Source organism: Meriones unguiculatus, chromosome 2 (genome assembly GCF_030254825.1).
Source record: "Meriones unguiculatus strain TT.TT164.6M chromosome 2, Bangor_MerUng_6.1, whole genome shotgun sequence".
NCBI classification, from domain to species: Eukaryota; Metazoa; Chordata; class Mammalia; order Rodentia; family Muridae; genus Meriones; species Meriones unguiculatus.
In genome coordinates, this window is record NC_083350.1 from 64,808,705 (window position 1) to 64,829,883 (window position 21,179).

General features: G+C 43.0%; 1 protein-coding gene across 1 annotated transcript in view; it reads right to left on the reverse strand.

Moving 5' to 3' along the window:
* Positions 1–599: 599 nt before the first annotated feature.
* The window catches only part of Asxl3 (ASXL transcriptional regulator 3), a 118,460-nt gene continuing 97,880 nt past the window's right edge, over positions 600–21,179 (reverse strand). The window contains 4 exon segments of the mRNA XM_060377626.1: positions 600–5,903; positions 5,905–9,000; positions 12,532–14,485; positions 18,281–18,386. Of these exon segments, the coding sequence (XP_060233609.1) occupies positions 5,253–5,903; positions 5,905–9,000; positions 12,532–14,485; positions 18,281–18,386 (5,807 nt within the window). The 3' untranslated portion in view covers positions 600–5,252.

Consider the following 21,179-nt stretch of genomic DNA (forward strand, 5'->3'; position numbering starts at 1 on the left):
TTTGTGTAAGAGGAAGAACTCTGTGTCATGGATAGTAAATGATAATTTTTACTTTAAACAGTACCATATGAATTAACTCTCTCATTCAGGCACACCATGCACAGATAGGCACACATAAGCCCTCCCAACCGAGAAGCCAATTATGTTTAATGGTTTCTGATTCATCCTACCAGGGAGATATGTGTATTTCTTTACCCTAGATAAACATGACTGGGGCAATTTTGTGCTAATGGTGCTAATGGTTCATACAAAGAACTACAGCTCCAGTCCAGTTCAGTTGGGATACAATATTAACCAGGACAATTCTTTTAAATGACTGTTTTCCTTTAAGTTAATTCTGGCAGTAACATTTTGACATGAATGCTTTTGATATAAAAAAATTAAGATGCTCATGAAAAGGCCCAAATGTCACTGCAGACTGCAATAGGGGCAGCCACTCTCGATTTGTTTTTCCTGTATTAGCAATGGTTACACTCACATGTCGACAGTTCCTCACACCAAAAATAAGAATAGATAATTCAACAGTCTATGTGTGTTTTTCTGCTTTCCTGAATAGAATGTTCAAACCTCATGACACTACCAAATTAAAATGACAAATATTTCATGTTTTCATTTCTTTATTTTTCTCCAGAAAATTTTTATATGGAAACCAAATTCTTACTTGGAGAAAGGGAAAAAACAAAACAAAACATAGAAACATAGAGAGACAGACGGTCCATTTAACTTACATTATCATGAGCAGTCACTTTTGTAGGCAACACTTTTTATTCTTTGTAGAAAAAGAAGAAATTAAAAAAAAAAAAAAAACAAACAAACAGCACCATTAAAGAATGCATGATCCCTGAATTCTAAACAAAACACTGCCTAAAACTTTCATTTTTTCAACGCAGCCAGTCACATTTAGTCAGGTATCAAAGCAAGCATAACGCCGTTCAGTTGTAGCAGTTTTATGGATCAACTTCACCCCCTCCTGAGGGTTTTACACACCTTTCTGAGTTTTTCCTGTGGGAATAATATATTCTTTGGTAGAGGACTGAAGGAGGGTTTCACTTTTCTGTATGCTGATAGGAAATGTCTGTGTACAGTCAGGGCCTAGGCCCCAGTCTGTGTGTGCCATGCGTGGTGTATTCGGGTTAGCTTCACATTTTGCTGTTACACTGGAGGAGTAAATTCCGTCTTTGAAAAATTTAAAAAAAAAAGGCATTAAACGGCTAATGTCAAACAGATGTAAACATTTAGAATACTGACCAAAAGAAGAAACAATATGCACAAACACTTTTTTTTTTTTTTAAAGAAAAGAATGGTACTGAAAACATGAATGAGATCGGATTTCTGTGAAGCAAGGAGGGGATACAGCAGAGCCAGGAAGTGAGGGGAAACCAGGTAAAGCACTTTTCTGGAACATTCGTGAACAGCACAAACACAACAAAGTCTCTCTACAGTCTAGATTATTCTGTGACTATAAAATATAGTTCAAAGCTAAATAGTGTATGCTATTAAAAACAGCAGCTCCTTTAAATTATAGTAAAAATGCCTTTCGCTCGCTTTACAGTGACAAACATGAGGACAGGAGGCGACACAATTCTTACAGTGACATTTTGGCTACATAGGCCCCTGACAGTTGATGAGTTCTGTCCCAGGACTTTTCACATTGTTCTCGGGGAGCACAGATGGACTGGAGTCTGAGCTCTGTGTGTTCGGTGGGGTAGGTATCCCCAGGCAGCGACTGGGATACTGAGCTTCAACACCAGGCTAGGACCATTCGGGCCTAAGCTTGGCTTCAGCGTCTAACACCTGGGCTTCCTCAGACCTCACCCGGAGAAGCAGGGAGACTGGCTATAGCAAATCCCTCTTTTGAAATTGTGCGAGTGTTTGTAAAGGAATCAGGCTTGCAGCATCATGTACTTTAAGAAAACAAACAAACAAACAAACAAAAAAACCCCAATATTTTTGACATTATAAAGCACCACAGGTACGAACTGATTTCTGTATGCTTATTTTGAACTGAGTAAGGATATCCAACCTCCAGAAGTCAGCTATGCCTCCATAGCTCACCCCGGAAGCAGACACCGCCATGAAGTCTTTCTAGCAACCTGGCTCAGCCTCATAGATTTTCAAGTTTGTTTCTTAACACTAGGCCTTTACAGGGAAATACTCTACATAACTATGGTGCTCTGGTCATTGCGTTTTGCATTCTCACTTTTGGGAATGAAAAATATCTTCATTTTGAAAATGAATTTGCATCAAAATGCTTTTATTAACATGCCCATTAACTAGCTAAATGCTTTATATACCTCAGGCATATGCATATCACATGGAGGGGAATAGGGCATGGTAGTCTCCTTCCCATTCCCTGCTCCAAAAGTGCTCTTTTGAGAAATACATCCTTTGTGATTAACAATAAATACATGTTACATGTGCAAGTTCTGTTCCTGACAGGGGACTAGCTTTGTCCAAATCAGGAAAATGCACACATGTAGTTTGCACATCACATCACCGTAACCGCGTCGTAAATAGCATTGTCTGGCTGCACACACGCAGAAACAGATAGAATCAGGAAGCTGAGAAGCTGCTTGCCCAATTCAAATATGCTGGCTTTCATATAAATGTGAAACGCGTACCCACAAGACACTTAGCCGACACTTCGCTTCCGAATTTTGTTATTGTAGTCACTCCAAAGATTATGTCTCAGGAAAATAAACCATAAGAGAACATCGAGAATTTGAACTGGGGCAGAAAAGAGGAAGATCTAGAAAAATGATGTTCTTTGGACCTGGGTGACAGAATCCATGCATTATCAACATTTGAATTTCCAAACTTACTATGTGAAAAATCCAAACATACAGAAGGACACTTTTTCTTTATTCCCAGGAAGCAATTGGCAGGCAGTATTTAAAAAAAAAAAAAAAGGCGCAGCTGACAATGAGCTCAGTATCCCTTCAGCCTCAACTGTCCCTCTCATACAGAGTGCAAAGGCTTCGTAGACTTGGGTTTAACAAGTGTCAGGTACTGGCGTTGTAGTTCAGGATCTGCTGGTGTAGACAGTATCTGACGCTGGAATAGCAGCGATTAAACAGGAAGGGGTTGGCATGCAAGTGTCATGGTGTACTGGGGTGCCCCGCTGCGAGGCTAAGAGCACAATCTTCAAAACTAAGACGACATCCTACCCAAGCAGACCATAAGGGCATCACTGACAAGCACAGCGTGCAGATATACCCTGGCAGGCAGGCAGCTCACTACCCCAGCCCTAAGGCTGCAGTCCTGGGGTAGAGCCTGCCAAGAGCAGCGCTGGCTTTCTCCATTGTCAATTCTGTTAGCTTTGATATGAAAGGCAGTGACAGGGCCGAGGCACCCAACCACTGCCACAGGCAGGCCTTCCTTTGCTCTTCTCTCTTAAGATAAAGGATCTTTCACATTCAGTAATTTGTTAAAACAATGTCCCCGCCACCTAAAGAAATTTGGCAACATCACAACAAAAAAAATTTAGAGGACAAAAATAAATAAATAAATAAACCCCACCACAGCTGGTTGTGTGTCTTTTTTTTTTTTCTTAAAAAAAAAACAAAAAACGTGTTTTTCTTTCTTTCAGGAATGTATTTTCTACTCATTCCAGTTAAACTTTAAGATGCATTTTCAAGGAATGTCAAGAGAGTTTACATTGACAAGATGATCCCACATGAAAATATCTTTCACTCTGGACATGTGATTCCCCCCCCCTCTGGATTCTTTTGATTTTAATTCTACAGGCACAATCAATGGGTTAATGGCACTCTACATTTTGTGCTCTGAAGCTGAACTTAAATGGGTGTACTTCTCCTTCATCTTCTCGCTGCATGCTTGTGCTTTTGAGCTTGCTTTTGGGAACAGAGCACCTCGTCAGCACAGCTGTCTCCGGTATGAGGTTAGTCAGCGCATGGATGGCTCTCAGAGGCTCAGTTTTCACTGGGCAAGCACAGAAGAGAAGCGTGAGGTACACCACCCTCTCTCCATGTCCACTCCCCCAGGTATGAGGAAAGAAATAGCAACGCATGCTGGAGGGGGTGACTTTTTTTTTTGATAAGGGTTATTCCAGAGTCAAAGACAGCTGTACAGACTGTGAATCAAAAGGGTAGAAAGGGTTTTGAAAAATGTTACCCTTCACGCAACCTTCTGTAGTCCCTATCAACAATGAAACTTGCAAAAGGAGGCGGCCAGAGTACACTGGCATGGTGAAAGGCTACAGCTGCTCCACCCACGCCCAATTTATACGTGGTAATTGGATTAGAGTGATTAGAATGGCTAATATTTTATGTCATCAACCCATGATACATGCATGCGCAACATTTTATTGTTTGTTTTTAATATTAGGGCATGGATTTTCTTTCATAGTTGCTCTTAAAAGCCACCTGTGGAACACCACCTAATCTTGGTCCATGGCTATAAGCCAATGGATTTTACATTATCAGATATCCAAGGGCTACAATCAGACCACCTATCTCATGAAGCCCCATTGTCAACTCACAATGCACATTCGACCACAATTTGTGGACAAAAATCCAAAGCCAATTCAGGTTTTCTGCCAGTCTCTGAGAAAGAGTAAGAAAGGAGGAAAGAGAGCTTGGACAGTGGAGTTCACTGACACATCCTTCATGCACCTTCAGTGATCAGAATAAATATAAGGAATGTTGTTGTTAAAGCAGGCTCCCATTCCTACTATGTCTTCAACCACTGGGGAAGGGCAGGTCCCACAGAATCACTGGAGAAATGCTTGCTGTGATGTCCAATCTACAGAAAGAGACGTGGCCAGCTTACACTATACCTATCATAGTTTTCAACATCTGCATATCTGGTGATTAGTAAACTCAGGATGCCCTTACTGTCTAGGCCTGGGCTGAAACAGAAAAAAATTATATATATATATATATATATATATATATATATATATATGAATGAGGCAGTGACTTTTAATACACAGACAGAAACACATCAAAGCTGAGAATGGTGACTAAACAGGCACAAGCCATTCATGTGTGTTGCATCTTCCCCTGTATGAGAAACGTAAGAAAATAATTACTTAGAAAAAAAACCAACCAACCAACCAAACAAACAAACAAAAAAACAGATGACTTGCTCCTCAATGAGATATGCCGGCACAGAAGCCTACGCCTTCCTTATTTGACTCCTTGCTAATGATGTCAGGCGTTTTCATGTTAAAAATGGGGTGGAGGGGCGGGTGGGGGCGGGGGCGGGGCACGGCATCTTTCACTCGGCTCTTATCGGACAACCAGGCAAGCTACACAAAGTTTGGAAGGACCTATGCAGTCATCGTGGCAGAAGGCTCCGCAGCCTTTGCACACGATCATGGCTTTGAGCCGGCAAGAACATTTCAGCTCTAACTCGTCTGCGTTGCTGTTGTCTGCGAAGTTCTGAACGGTCATCGGAGTGCTCTGACCTGCCAGCCCTGTGGTGGTGGCGGGGCTAGAGCCACTTCCCAGAATCCCAATGGACTTCTCAATGGCAGATGCTGCCCTTTTGAAATTTGTGCTCCCAAAGTGTATGGTTGGGTAACTTCCACAGAGTGGTTGTTGCTGTGGTACTGGTAATTTTTGAGCAGCTAGTTGGGTGAAGGGCTTCTGGGGCTCAGAGAGCAAGTAGGAAGAAAACTCTGCATTCTTTAACGCAAATGCCTTCAGCTGTTCTTTCACTTCATTCTGGTCATATGAAACCTGTTTCATGCCCAGTTCACAGCTGCTGCTTAAACCTTCCTCAAAAGAAAGAGGTTCTGATTTGATATTGCTACATAGGCCCGTGGACTGGGGCCAACTGAGTCGCTTAGTGGTTTCCATGGTGACTGGCGGTTGCTTCTGATCGGATGGGACGTCTACAGTTGGGAGAGGAGGAGGTAGTGGAGGTGGTGGAGGGGGGTGGCGGCGGCAGGGACAAGGGCGGAGGGGGCGGTGGGGGAGGCGGCGGGGGAGGTGGCAGCGGAGGATGGACCACTGCTTTGCCTGGCATCGCGTGTGTGGTGCCTCCCCCGTCGTCGCCTTCTTTTATGGGCACGCTGGGGGACAGCATATTAGCTAGTCTTAGCTGGTGAGGTGCTGAAGGAAGATTAACATCTCCCAGTGCCTTTTGTTCAAGATGCCTGTTGAAGGCGAATGCACTGCAGCCCACTGGGGTCTTGGGAGAGGTCTGTAACAGAGCAGCAGTGGGAAGGGGTCCCCTGGCAGCCATGGGCATTTGGTAGAACTGCTGTCTGTGGGAGGTACCGGTGTCAGCATGGAAGCCATCGTTTTTGTTCACATGGAACAGGCCTGGCTGGAAGCTACACGCAGGCAACAGCCGCTTCTGCTGTTTGACCTCGGGGCTGGGCATGATCCTGTTGGCCATGGAGGGCTTACTGAGTCTCTCTTGCTTGAATGGCTGGCTGGGTCCTAGCTGACTCATGCCTGGACTGATGACGCAGGGTACCGCTTTGACGTCTGGCGCCATCACCACCTTCCCTGGCTCGCACTTGACTTGAGCGTGTTCTCCCACCGTCCTGGCTGCTCTCTTTTTGGGATGGTTTTCTCGCTTTCTCATTTGGAGTGGCGCTAGAGTCCCTGCCAGGTAGCCCTTACCGTCTGGATTTGGAGAGCTGGATGGCATTTCCACCATGCTTCTCTCCAGCCCTGTCTTACCCACTGAGGTAGTTTGGAGTGGCGGCGGGAGCCTGTTGATTTCAAGTTTGGCTCCCAGTCTTGGCTGTGGTAACACCTTTTCCAGAGGCAGGTTGCCCTGCAGTAACTGCGTCACCAGGGGGTTGTTAGCTTCCACAGAAGACAGGCGGCAACTCGAACTGCCCGAGCTTGGAAGTCTTTTCAGGGTGTCTGCAGCCAAGGGAACGGCCTCTTCCACGGGGCTCGTGGTGGAAGGCTTCACGACCTGTGCTGGTTGCACACTAGCACTGCTTGTCACCTCCGTGGCTGGAGGAGGATGCTCGAGGCCAGGGAAATCCTCAGTGTCCATTCTGAAGCCCTTGTCTGCTTCATGAGGTTCGGGCTTCACGGGAAGACTGACGTTGGCGATGAGGTTCCTAGGGTGGTGGTCTGACACGTGTGCATAGCTGGCGTGCTCTGTCTTGACAGCCTTCAAAGCACTCTGCTCTGGGTGTTCCTTCTGTTTACTCGAACCCGGATGACTCACCACAGGCTGTCCTGTGTTTCTCATTGGGTCTTCACTCCAGCAAATCCGGTTTCCTGGGTTATACTGATTGCTACAGGCTGTGTCTGTTTCGGTCTTGAAAGCACTTGCGTTTCGTGCCTGCTCAGCGAAGCCAAGACCGGGTGCAGTCATGTCATTGAGTTTATCTGGAAGAGCAAGGGGCAATTCTCGGAGACCAGTGCAAGTGGTCTGCACTGTCTTACAGTCCTGTTTGGCTGTAGAAGCAGCAATGAAAACAGGGCCATGGTCGGCACCTTCACTGGTGACCTGCTCAGGTCTACTGATGACAGACACCTGAGGACATGCCACCGGCTGTATGGATACGTCTGTCCTCAGGGACCGGCTCTGGGGATCCACGCTTGCTTCTGCACTTTCAATGGAGACGGTCAGAGACAGACTGGAGGTCAGTGTCGTGCTGTGGTCTACGATGACTTTACATGGAATTGACCTGTTTATGGTTGCTGGGGCAAAGCCCCCTGGTGGCTGCTGAGGTTTTCCAGAATTGTCTGTCCTGTTCCGAGGTGCTGGGTTTTTGTCCGAGCTGTCCCCGCTTAGTTTGGGGGGACTGTCGTACGAGTTTATGGTGAGCACGTTTCCCGCAAACATTGCAACGGGCTGGCGTGAGACCAGTGGATCGGTGACAGCCACTGAATCCCCACCGCTGAGGGCTGTTCTCATGGTGGCCGCCATGGACACTGTGGCCTGTTCTTCACTCCCAGGCATGGCTATCTTTTCAGAAGCGAATCTGTTATTAATCCCTGTGGGGGGAATCAAGACAGAGCTAGTGCAGAGATGGTTTGGCAAATTACTTCCAGTGGTAGGAGCTGCCACAGAAGCGTACTGACTGGACACTAAGTTAGCAGCCTTGCTGCCAGATACAAGCAGAGCCTTACCATCCATGGAGTTAGACTGTCCAGTACCTTCTGGAGCAGCTGGGATAGGAGTCCTGTTGATGCATTTTGGTAGAAGGGCTATGCACGGAGCGTCAGATCCCTGGATGGAATTCAACATGCTTATGTTACAAGCAGAAATCGTACTGTTTGTACTGTCGACAGACATGAGGACAGAGGATTTGTCAACAGGACTCACAAAGGGATGCTCTTTAATTGCTCCCGACACAGCAGTGCTGCAGACAGACATAGGGACGGGGTTGATGGGACTTTTATTTAGAAGTATGGGTACACTGCTATTTTCAGAAGAGGTAGATGAGACAATTTTCTCAGTTAAGTGTGACACAGGTATGTTGTCGTCAGAACTATGCACGGATAAGTCAGTGGCAGTTTCTGGAATCTGAGGGGCGTTCAGAGGCTGCTGTAATACAGTGGCGGTCTCCCGGATGTGTGTGGGCTTGCTGCTAGGAGATCTGCAGTTTGGATTGACGATGATGACACCAGCGGAGCCTTCCATCTTTGTTTCCGGGGTAGAAGAGGTTTCCATATTGAGAGATTCTTCCTTGGAGCTGACAGTAGGCAACCGGGTCTCCTTGCAGGTCTGGAAGAGGTGGCCCCTGGCCTGATGTTTTGCAAAGAGCTTAGCTTTGGTCTGCTCTTTGATGTGGGCCAGGGTTCTTGCCTTCCCACCCTCTCCTGGGCTTCCCATGGCCCCTGAGACAATGCTCGCTGCGGCTGCAACCGCAGCAGCTGCAGCAGCCTCGCGCTGGGCACGGGCTTGTTGGGCACGGGCCTTGATGTCTGCAAGGGTCCTGGCTCCTGTGTTTCTACCACTGCTGACTGATGTGCTAGTGGACGCCCGGGACTCTGCTTTGGAGACTGGCTGGCTCTTGATGATGAAAGGTGGCCCAATTTTAGAAAGCTGTATCTGAAAGAAGAGGGGATGAAAAGATGTTAGTGTGTAACCAGTGAGGAGGCTGGTGGGGTACAGTAACTCAAAGGGAGGATGAGACTATGGATATCACTCAGCTTGTAGAGTGATTGTTTAGCAAACATAAAAACCTGGTTTATATGTCTGTAGTCCCAGCACTCAGGAAATAAAGGTAGGTGCTTCTCCATGACCAGGAGCCAGCCTGGTCTACATAACTAGTTTCAGGCCACACAATGAGATCTGATCTCACTGAGCTTGAGACAGGCTGAGCCTCCATGAGAACCACTTAAAAACAAATGGTTAGTGGGTGGGGTTGAGCAGCATTCAGTTATAATGTGGATTGAAATATATCTCAATGCCAGAACATACCATTTAGGATATAAACAAAAAGTACAGAATGAATATGACACTGAAGTCTTTCATCTGTAAAGGCATCAGCCAGTAATTTCATTTAGCAAAATATGAGGGATCTTGTTAAAGTCATGTATGAATAGAACAAATGTCATGCTTCTTAGCATGAGATTAGCTCACACATGGTGGAACACACTTGTATCTTAGAGTCTGCGGTTAGCCTATGTTGTATAGTGAGTTCCAGGCCAGCCTGGGCAGCAGAGGGAGACCATGTCTCAAAAAATAGGTGACAAGTAGGTAGAAAGGTAAGTAGGTAGATAGGTAGGTAGGTAGGTAGATAGATAGATAGATAGATAGATAGATAGATGATAGATAAATGATAGATGACATAGATAAATAGACGGATGATAGATGATATAAATAGAAATATAGATGATAGATGATAAATAGATATGTTGATTGATGATAGATGATAGATAGGTGATAGATAGAGATATATAGGTAGATAGATGGATGATAGATAAATGATATATAATATAAATAGATCAAAGATAGATATATAATAGAAAGATAGATGATAAATAGATATATTGATTGATGATAGATAGGTAACAGATAGATGATAGAGATAGATAGACAGAAATAAAGGCAAAAATACTTACTTTTAAAACTACTTTTCCTTCTAGAGAAAAACAAACCAACTGAGATGTTTAACTCAGTTTAGCCTCCCTTCATTTAGTCTAAAGAAAAAAGCTCTGGCCAGGAATCCCAGAGACAAAAATTGTCATCCTGGCTCTGTGCAAAGATGACCATCTTTTGGACGGTCACTGTGTGCCTCAGTGGCTCCATGGTCGGAGGGTGGTATAGTTTTGATAGACTCTCATCAACACCTGGCATGCTGCCTACTGTGTGCAAAGGAACTCTATGAAAAAACTTCTAAACTTTCTGGTCAGTGGATTTATATACACAGAGGATGCTGTACTTAAGCCCTGTCCTGACATTTTCATAAAATCACATGTGGGTGACTTGACTACTGCCTTTCCAAAAGAATATCAGCTGCGTGATTTCCTTTAATATCGATCATTTCATATCATCTATTGGTACACTGCACCTGTCCCAGTCTACACCGCTTACCTAGTCACGATGGTCAACAGGTTAAAGGGTCATTAGCTCACTTATGAGGCACAAGAATTAGACTATAGCTTCCCTTGGGGAAGTCTGTGATGGACCTTATCGTTAAGAACATCCTCAGAGTCAGTTCGGGGGCTGAAAGGGTCTAGTTCCTGTCCTCGTTTCAAACTTAGACATTGTCTGTTCAGATATTTTTACAATTAGATAATGGCAGAGAGTCTGTGGACACCTGAGTTGGCTGTTCATGGGCATGTTCTCCCTGTCCTTCCCCTCTCCATTTAGAACAAGATTTCCCCACAAGATTTATACATGTCTCCAAAACATATGTCTATATGGACATTATAACTTCTGGACTGGTACTGGATCTTCCCCCCTAGGCTGCATTTCTGGACATTTGGTAGAACGTCTCTATCTGAGCAATCCATTTTACTAATGTGCAAACTGCTTACAAGTCACATTCTCCAATCCATGGCCAAGAATCACCTGTTTGCCAGAGGGATTGGTTACATTTTTTATCCTAAATATTTCCCTTAGCCTAAATAATTAAACATATTAAAATTCTACCTAAGTCTGCTTAATCAAGATATTCCAGCCACATACTAAGTATGCATTTAGTTTCCTTTTGTACTGAAAACATATATCATCTATCATACATCTATCCTATACCTACCTACTCAATCTATTAATACATATTTAAATAAAGTGCATAGCAGTCTGAAAATCAGCTTTTGATTAGAAAAAAAAAACACTGTCATATCTAAAAAATTCTTCCAAAAAGCATATTTATGTTTTTCTTTCTATGGTTTACAAAATTAAACAGCAGTGTGGCTTATTAATTGCTGTTTGCATCTTTAAATGTTTAGAGACTTATTTAATAGAAACTGCTTTAGTAAGTTGAAAACTATAACCACACTCTTAACACAGCCTTGTAAAGATCCTGAATCGCCTACAAAATTGGGTGTAACACAGCAATATAAGAAACTAGTACTTTTTAGAAGCTTAATATGATCTTAATTCTACAGCAGCCTGTAATGAGGAAATTATCCTTTGATTAAACATAAACTGCCATGACAAAAGCCACAGATGAACATAACAGAGCAGAGAAAAATTTAAAATCCTCTGATTTTTCTTTTGAATTAAAACTTTCAGCTTTCTGACCCATCTATATATTCTTTAACATACGTATTTTCTTAAAATAATAAAACATAAACTGGTCCAGGATAAAATCAAAGTATCTAAACAGGATTATCTGTCCATAAAGCTTTATGATTTGTTATCCTCTGAGGTCTCTTTAATATCTTGGAAACAAAGTCTTAGATTTATTGACACATTATTGATACAGCTATTGCATTCTCTCACAGTTCACAAAGGAATTGTGTTATTTTGCTTAAGAAGTATTCAAGAGTGCCCCTAAGCCAGGCACTCTATCCTTGGCAGTGACAGTGGCTGTTCAATGTTTGTTGGGCCCTCATCTCTCAGTGCCAGCTCTGCTTCTGATGCAAGCCGATAGAACGTCAATATATCTCATACTTTCCGAAGTCTCTCGTCTGTACCATGAGATAAAAGTCCATAAAAGTCCTGACCTCTTTGAAATGTGTAGGGGCCCCTAGACCCTACCCTTCTCCTCATTGTTCTTAAATCTTGCTTTCAAACATGTGGATAATTCAGATCTTTGTGGACAGAAACAATGTATAGCTTATTTAAAAATTTTTTAAATGTATGTTCATGCATGCTGCATTGTCCTTGCAAGTACCACGGGGACAGAAAGCTTCAGAAACTCTGGAACAGGAATTAAAGCTGCTGTTGAGTCACCTGATATGGATGCTGGCAATGAACACGGGCCCCCTGCAAGAGTGCTAAGTGTTCTTAGCCACCAGTCCATCTCTGAAATCTCTTCTATGCAGTTTTTTAAAAATAATTATGTTAGAGTGGGCATGAGTACATTACAGTTTTCTATGTGAAGCCTAAAGAAATATCTAATTTCTGAAAATTAAGTTTCTAAGGAAGGGATCATATCTACAGATTAGTCTGTTTAAAATACCATACCTTGAGAGGGGGAACCCGGGGCTCCTCACGTGGCGGCTGCTCTTTCTCAGGTGGACTGCTGGAAGCTAGGCCCCGAGCTGACTGGTCATCTTCTATCCTAGCTCGTTTTTCTTTACATATTCCAAAGCTATGTTCCAAAGTCTTCCTCTTTACTATCTCTGACTCTCTGCTTTCATTTCTTATCCCATCGGGTGACTTGGAGGGCTCTGATGCTTTGGAAGTATATGGGGTCTCCAGTCGGCTCAGTGTACTGGCCTGCTTATGCATTTTGTTTCTTGAGCCCTCTAGGAATGGAGCCTTATCTACTGATGGCACATATGGCTTGTCCTGTAGTTTAGCTGCTGGAAGCTCGCTCCCCTTAGTCTCCGTCTCCTCAGAAAAGACAGGGAATTCCAATGGTGAAGACACCCCTTTCTTTTCAGTTCTCTGCAGGACACTATGGTTTTTAACTTTCATCATTTCTGTAGAAGGAAGTTCTGGGATGGAAGGAGTGTAGAGCTTCTCCATTTCGATGTGAGAGTGGCAAGGCTCTTTACTCAGAGTCTGGCTGTGCAGTTCTTCAGGTGGCAGTGCATCAGGCACAATGGAAGAACTCATGTTGATGGGTTCTGGAACGTTGGACAAAGGCTTTGGGTGGGAGACAAGGTTCTCTCCCAGGGACTTGGTGGGGACAGAAGGTTCATCTTTCTGTGGAGAGAGAGCTTCTTCAGATCCCGAAGGTGACTTTCTCTGTTGATGTACCATTCTTTCACTCATGGAAGAATTAGAAATTGGAGAAGTCTCTGCAGGAATTGGCAAACTGGATACAAAAGGTGTCTCAGTGGTGAGTAGCATGGAAGACACTGAGGAAGTTTCTGACGTCAGTGGTAAATCAGACATTGGAGATGCTTCTGATGTCAGAGGTAAGTTGGACACTGGGGATGCCTCGGATGTCAGAGGTAAGTTGGACATAAGAGATGCTTCTGAGATTTCAGGTGAGGTGGCTAGTGGAGAGACCTCTGATACCAAAGATGCGTGAAGGCTATCATCAGTAGGATTCCTCTGGTTGTACTTATCTGTATTCTCAGTGCTGGACACCTCAGAACAGAATGTTGTTTCCAGAGAGGCTGGGGTGCATGACTCTTCAGATGTGGACTGTGTTTCCCCACCTGGGGACGGAAGGCTGGCACATGCTTCCTCTGGGCTCTCAGAGGAGAAGGAAGTCTCAGAGATGCAAGCATTTTCCGAGAGCTGTTCTTCAGGGTCACTCTGTAGCTCCATATCTACAGCAATTCCCTCATTTGGAAGCTGGCTTTCGAGAGAAGATGGCTCTGCTCCCAGAGCTATAGTGCTGGTCTCTATGGTGGTTTCTTGTTCCTTCTGTTCTGCATCAAGGACATGAGTGACAGATGAAGCGCAAGGAACAAGAGAGTCACAGATTTCCAGTTGGTCAATGACAACTGACATTTCTTCCTGGGGACATTCCAATTTCTCATCTATCTTCACTTCAATATGAGGTAAAGTTTCTAAAATATCATTCATTACTACACAGGACTCCAAGCCATCTACAGGTGCTACTACCTGGGGCTCTTCACAAGAGGTGGCTGGACTTTCAGAATCCTCGGAAATCTCAGGGATGGTCTTATGAGTTTCATCTTGACATTCATAAATACTTGTCTCTACCTCTTCTGCCACTTCCTCCTGAATCACAGATTCCTCGGGGATAAAGATGTCTTCTGTTTCTGATTCTGTCATTACATCCTTCACTGGAACCTCTAACATTGGACAAATGGTAGTGCGGAAGTCGGGCTCTGAGGAAGCTGAAGTTTTCATGATTTTTGGTTGCTGTTCTTGTAATGCAGTCTGTGCCGAAGCACCCGGAATGCCAGAGTTCCCGTGGGAGGAACTCCCTTCAGCTCCGTCATGGCTTGGTCCAGAAGTAAGCTTCACAGATTCTTCTCTGGACATGCCCAATCTGAGTAAAAATTAGAGACATCATTGTTCAGCCACAAACAAAGGGCTCAGACTGGATCTCTTACAAGTTCAGTATTCAATAAAGGTAAATGCATTGAGTTAATTATAATCAAAATCATAATGTGACTTAATCATAAGTCACATGATTAATTTGTGCTAAGTAGTTCCTGCTATATCCCCAGTGCTGCCTTTACATAAAAGAAGCTGCAGCTAATTAAGAAAGGCAATTTTTGGTTTATAAGCAAAGAGTTACGTGAATCTTACCAAGTATTAGTAAAGAGAATTTGAATATTAAAAATATTACAAATGAATCAGAGAATATGGCCAGAAAAATCAAAGAATAAAAAAAAACCTACGTTTTGTTTTAAGTCATAAAGTAAACAAAAGATGTCTCTATAATATAAAAATTATAGTCTTTAAAGTATGCAATAGAAATAATTAAATAAATAGGAGTTTCATGAACTATATTGAATTTTAAAATTGAAATGATTTTCAAAGATTAGGTATCTTAAAACAATCTAAGAAATGCTATTCAATCTTTATCTTACCATCTAATTCTCTAAGTAAGTATGAAGAATAATAAAACAACTTAGAATTAGTATTCTAAAAGATACTTGTGTCAACCAAATGTATGTGCAAGCCTTAATATGAAGCTCTTCCATACTGGATAGAAGAGAAAAATCCCAAGATAATCTATCTTAATGTTGGGTCCTCAGTCAAGGCTAAAAAGAATTACAGTGAAATTTACAGCGTGTCACTGTTTTCTTCATATTAATTGGCAGCATCAGCAGCAGATGGCAGAGGAATACATTATAAATGAAGCCAGAGTTAGGGTGTAGGCAATGAAAAGGTTTGGATAGTAATATTCTTAGAAAAACTTAGAGCCATGAAAAGACAAACGGTGTCAGTCAACTGAAAAGGGTCTCATGCTGTTGCAAATCTCTCACAGAGTGGGGAGTCTAAGGAATACAGGAACAGCAAATAAAAGAGGCTGCTACAGTCATGTGGCAGCTCTCCAACATGAATTAATTAATATAGAAGAGAGTAAAGGATAAGTTAAGTGATGTCATAAGTAAAAAACAACAAACAAACAAACAAAACCTACTGATGATGGACCACAGTGGTGGTTCTCAACCATCATCACCTTTTAATACAGTTTCTCATGTTGGTCCACCAACCAAAAAATCATTTTCATTTTTATGCCATTGCTATAATTTTGCTACTGTTTCAAATTGTAATGTAAATAGCTGACATAAAACTCCTGTGAGTCACTTGACCCCCAAAGGGGTGGTAACCCACAGTTTGAGAACCACTAGTCTACAGGAAGAAAATGCTCTGGAGGATGATCGTGTGTTTCAGAGTGAGATATGGGTGGTTGGAAACTGTTACTCATGGCATTGTAGCTGACATCTTCTGTGACAATGCCTCGTCATCAAATGTGCTTGAGACTTGGGAAAGTATTGGAACTCTGTAGGGGGAAAAATGTGCATGTTTGTGAATTTTTTTTATGGGAGTTACTTGTGGAATTCAGGTTTTGAAAAACTTATTGAACTTCCTTATACAGACCATAATATTTAGCTTCACATTCCCTGCTACCTGTCTAACCTTTTATAATAACATCAATGCACTCTGGGTGGGTTTCAGCCTTGTTCTTCACAGTTCTCAATGCTGCCCAGCTTGGCTTCAACATGACCTAGAAAACCTCCAACAATGTGAATTTCTGGGTTCAAATCCTAGAGATGCTCCGTCAATATGTTTCAAGTGGGTCTTGAAATCTGTGCGTATGTTTATATTTTTCCATTGAAGATTCTGATGCTGCCGATTTAAGCAACACTGCTGGCGTCAGCACATGAAGACCTGTCGCTAGCCTGCCTCATCTGGGAGTTTTGAGAAAGCATATTATCTCCATTTAGTGTTGTATGTGTACATGTGCATCTGGGAGCCTGCCAGAGCAATCAAAGACCTCACTGCTTAGGAATACTACTAATGAGGAAGAGTCACCACCGCTGGCCCATGCTGAAAAAGAAGCCTCTTTGTGAGTGTGTATGTGGATGCATGGACGTGTGTTTTCATGTGTGTGCAGCTGCATGTGTACACGTGGGCGTGTGTGCATGAAGAGTAAAGTCATTCCCAAGTGTTATTCCTCAGATATAATTCGCATTGGATTAATTTTATTTGTTAGTTTGTTTATCCATTTATTCATTCATATATTTATTTATGTATGTGTCAATGTGTCTACATGAGTGTGTGTATATATGCATATGCACAGAAGCAAGAAAGGGGCATCAGATTCCTTGAAGATGGAGTTATAGGTGTTTTCAGAATGCCATCTGCATGCCTCCCCCATCTCTGTGTGTGTATGCTGTGTCTGCATGCAACTTGGTTTTTGATTCTGTCCCTGATATTCAAACTTACCAAACAGATAAGGACAGCTGACCAGCAAGCTTACCTTTACAGTGCTAAGATTATGAATGTGCCATCACACACACCTTTTACGTTGGTTCTGGAGCTTCACTGAGCTCCTTATGTTTGCACAGGAAGCACTTTATGGACTAGGCTAATCTCCTTTGCACATATACAGCCCCTTTAATAGGGATTACCTGTGCATGCAGGAAAGCCCAAGCGAGATTCCTGGGGTTATTAAAACACTGACAGGAAAAATTTATGACATGAAATGAAATGGCACAGAAGATGTTACCTGAAGCCATCTCTGTACCCTTCATAGAAGCACCAGTCAGCACAATTCCCTCTACGAAGATTTGGAGCTACAACTACTAGTTTCTGTATCTCCTTCCTTAGAAATATGACTGAGACAGATTCTTTCCAATGTCTTTCTGCTAGACAGGATATGGGTGTGGGGCAGGTCTGCCTGCCTTCGGGTTAATTCAGGTACTACTGTGGATACATGTGCTTGCTAGTGTTTATTTTTATTTTTTTAAAAGAAGCATGGAGATGGTTCAGCAAGTAAAAGTCCTAGCCACAGAAGCAAGATGACCAAAGATTAGTATTCAGAACCCATGCAAAAGGCTGGATAGACTGTGGAGTGCTCCTATGCTGAGGTGGGAGGCAGAGGCCTCTGCTGATGGCTCTAGGGGGCCTGGAACACACAAACGATGGCAGAGACCCTGGATCAAGAAGGTGGAAACAAAACTAACTGAGTCCCAACCATTGTTCTCTGACCTAGACACAGAACACAGGTGCTGTAACATGATGCTCCTCATATAGAAACATATACACATGAACACAATAATTTTTTTAAATAAACCAATACACATGCGCACTCAAAATGTTAAATAAAACTGGGCTACGCAGATGAAGTGGAAGACGATACCTCAGCTTCTCTCACAAGAACTCCCAACTTCTCTCAACACAAGAACTAAGCACATGCTAGCATGGAAACATGAAGTCACTATTTGCAGGGCACAAGCAGGAGAATTAAATGTGTCTAAATTACTTGTCCCTACAATATTCACTAATGAAAATACTTGGATAAAAATCTAAGGGAATTTTATCAAAATCCACTTAAGAAAACCACAATCGACTTCTTCAGGATTTCCTGTGTAATTTTCAAACTAAGATGATTTTCATGGACACATTATAAACCTTGAAAGAGCGTTTTAAAAATTTAAGTGCTGATATGTCACTATAATTTTACCTGCAGTTTCGTACACTGGGGGACCATTGCCTTTTATCACAGGTTTATTAAGTTTTACAGCATATGAGGGTGCCATGCGAAGCAGAGAATTACATTTTCATTTTCTTCCAACAGAGGTGAGAGGAAAGCTCTCGTACTTACCTTTCTCCATAAAACCTCTCGAAAAATTTTTCTTTCCAAGGTTCTGTTTTCTTTTCCTTCTCAATTTCTTGCCTTATTCGTAATTGCATTTCTGGGGTAAACTCTCCTAGAAAGAGATTGGCAATAAACTCAATTAAAATGGTCACGTGTTCTGTCAATTCAAAAAGACCACATGTCACTCATTTGAGTAAACCTCACTGGAAGTTGAAGGTAAGAAATGTAAGGATCACATCTCTAATAGCTCCCCTTTTAGGAACATAGCTCAACTGGTCATTTCACATTACAACAACTCTAAAATATTTGGCAAAGGTATGACATGCTACAGGCTGCGAGTAAAACCATCCATCCAGTGTCCTGGAGGAAATCATTCTGATGGATACAGAAGGCACATAATGGACGATGAAATATTGTCAAAAGCCCTGTACTGGCCATAAGAATAACATATGCATTGAAAGTAGAGATAGGACAGCATTTAATTTTTCCTAAGTCAATTAAGGAGGATTACACTCAGCAGTTGATTCTTGAGTTAGCTTTTAAAGGGTGATCGAGCTCATGTAAGTGATTAAGTCACAAAGCACGGAGACATGAATATGTATATTTATGTCCTTTTGAGTGGCCAATTCTGAGCAGAATGTAGGATGAAATTAAGGAAGGCTGAAACCAATTACCCAATGTACACTCTAAGCAGAAATCAGCATTTCCTTCAAGAGACAGGAGCTGCTCAAGTCATCCCATGAGGGAAGAGCAGAGATAAATAGTCTGGAAAGATAGGTGACAAGGTGGTGGAGAATCCACAGGACTCCTGCCTCAAGACTTCTGAACAGCGATGGAGGGAAAGATGCAGGTCACAAGTGGACCAGCAACAGTGGGCAAGCCAACAGCTATCAAATTCAAAAGCAGAGTTATAGGTACTGTCAGTTTCCAAATACCCAAGTGTGAGGATGGAGTGACAGCTCAGAGAGAGCAGAAGGAAGAACAAAAACACAAGGGGAAATTGTAGGCTTAGTACAGAGCATTTGGGATTCAGAGTGTGTGGAACAGGCTACTGGGATCCGCAAACACTGAAAAAAGTTCCTGTGAAGTGCAGGGACCAGACAGAACTGTAAGATTACAGACAATAGCATAAACCCAGGTGGTAAACAAAGCTGCTTGAAGAAAACATACTGTTCAAAAGAAAGTGTTATGTTAGAGATGTCATTATTTATTGTGAAAAAAGGAGTTCCCAAAGGAAGCAGTGAATGGACTGTGAACAATCTATAATATATATACTATGAATCTTTAAGGCATATTGTTTGGTATGAAATAGGGTTTTTAAAAGTGCAAATAAACAGAACAACATGCAGTGTGATAAAAGGAAGTGACACAAGAGGACTGAGGAGAAGGTGTGAACAATAGGGATCAGCATTCCCAGGTGTCCTTTCCACCTGGGCCAACAGCTGGGAGTGAGGGGAACAATGCACAGCATTGGGCTTCTGAGTCTTTCCAAAAGGATGGGTTGAGTTTAAAGGAAGGAGGTGAGGACAGAAGGTTCAGGGAAAAGGAGTGTCAGTGTGCCCTTAGAGCCCAGGACATTGAGAAAATACAATGGATTAAACTATGTCATAATTTCAAAGAAATATTATTTAACAAAATGTATATGAAAAGTCCATGATATGTTACACATTCTTCAAAAAATGCCCGATATTAAAAAGGCTTGTTATCATCAAAGGATAGTGAGTTTCTTAGTAAAGGATGGCAATGTACTAAGTGAAAAGGCATTTTAGGGAGGACCGGGGGAGACCTGGAAGTCAGAGGACTGGGTCAAGTTCAGTAGAGCATGTGAAGGTGCACTCCACAGAGAGTGAGCACTCTAATGTGTGTATGCTACAGGGTGTGTGCTCTACAGAGTGTGTGTGTGTGCTCTACAGAGTGTGTGTGTGCTCTACAGAGTGTGTGTGTGCTCTACAGAGTGTGTGTGCTCTACAGTGTGTGTGTGTGTGTGTGCTCTACAGAGTGTGTGTGCTCTACAGAGTGTGTGTGTGCTCTACAGAGTGTGTGTGTGTGTGCTCTACAGAGTGTGTGTGTGTGTGCTCTACAGTGTGTGTGTGTGCTCTACAGAGTGTGTGTGTGCTCTACAGTGTGTGTGTGCTCTACAGAGTGTGTGTGTGTGCTCTACAGTGTGTGTGTGCTCTACAGAGTGTGTGTGTGCTCTACAGAGTGTGTGTGTGCTCTACAGAGTGTGTGTGTATGCTCTACAGAGTGTGTGTGTGTGCTCTACAGAGTGTGTGTGTGTGTGCTCTACAGAGTGTGTGTGTGCTCTACAGTGTGTGTGTGTGCTCTACAGTGTGTGTGTGTGTGCTCTACAGAGTGTGTGTGCTCTACAGAGTGTGTATGTGTGTGCTCTACAGAGTGTGTGTGTGTGTGCTCTACAGTGTGTGTGTGTGTGTGTGCTCTACAGAGTGTGTGTGTTTGTGCTCTACAGAGTGTGTGTGTGCTCTACAGAGTGTGTGTGTGTGCTCTACAGTGTGTGTGTGCTCTACAGAGTGTGTGTGTGCTCTACAGAGTGTGTGTGTGTGCTCTACAGAGTGTGTGTGTGTGTGTGCTCTACAGAGTGTGTGTGTGTGCTCTACAGAGTGTGTGTGTGCTCTACAGAGTGTGTGTGTGCTCTACAGTGTGTGTGTGTGTGTGCTCTACAGTGTGTGTGTGCTCTACAGAGTGTGTGTGTGTGCTCTACAGTGTGTGGGTGCTCTACAGAGTATGTGTGTGCTCTACAGAGTGTGTGTGTGCTCTACAGAGTGTGTGTGCTCTACAGAGTGTGTGTGTGCTCTACAGAGTGTGTGTGTGTGCTCTACAGAGTGTGTGTGTGCTCTACAGAGTGTGTTTGTGCTCTACAGAGTGTGTGTGTGCTCTACAGAGTGTG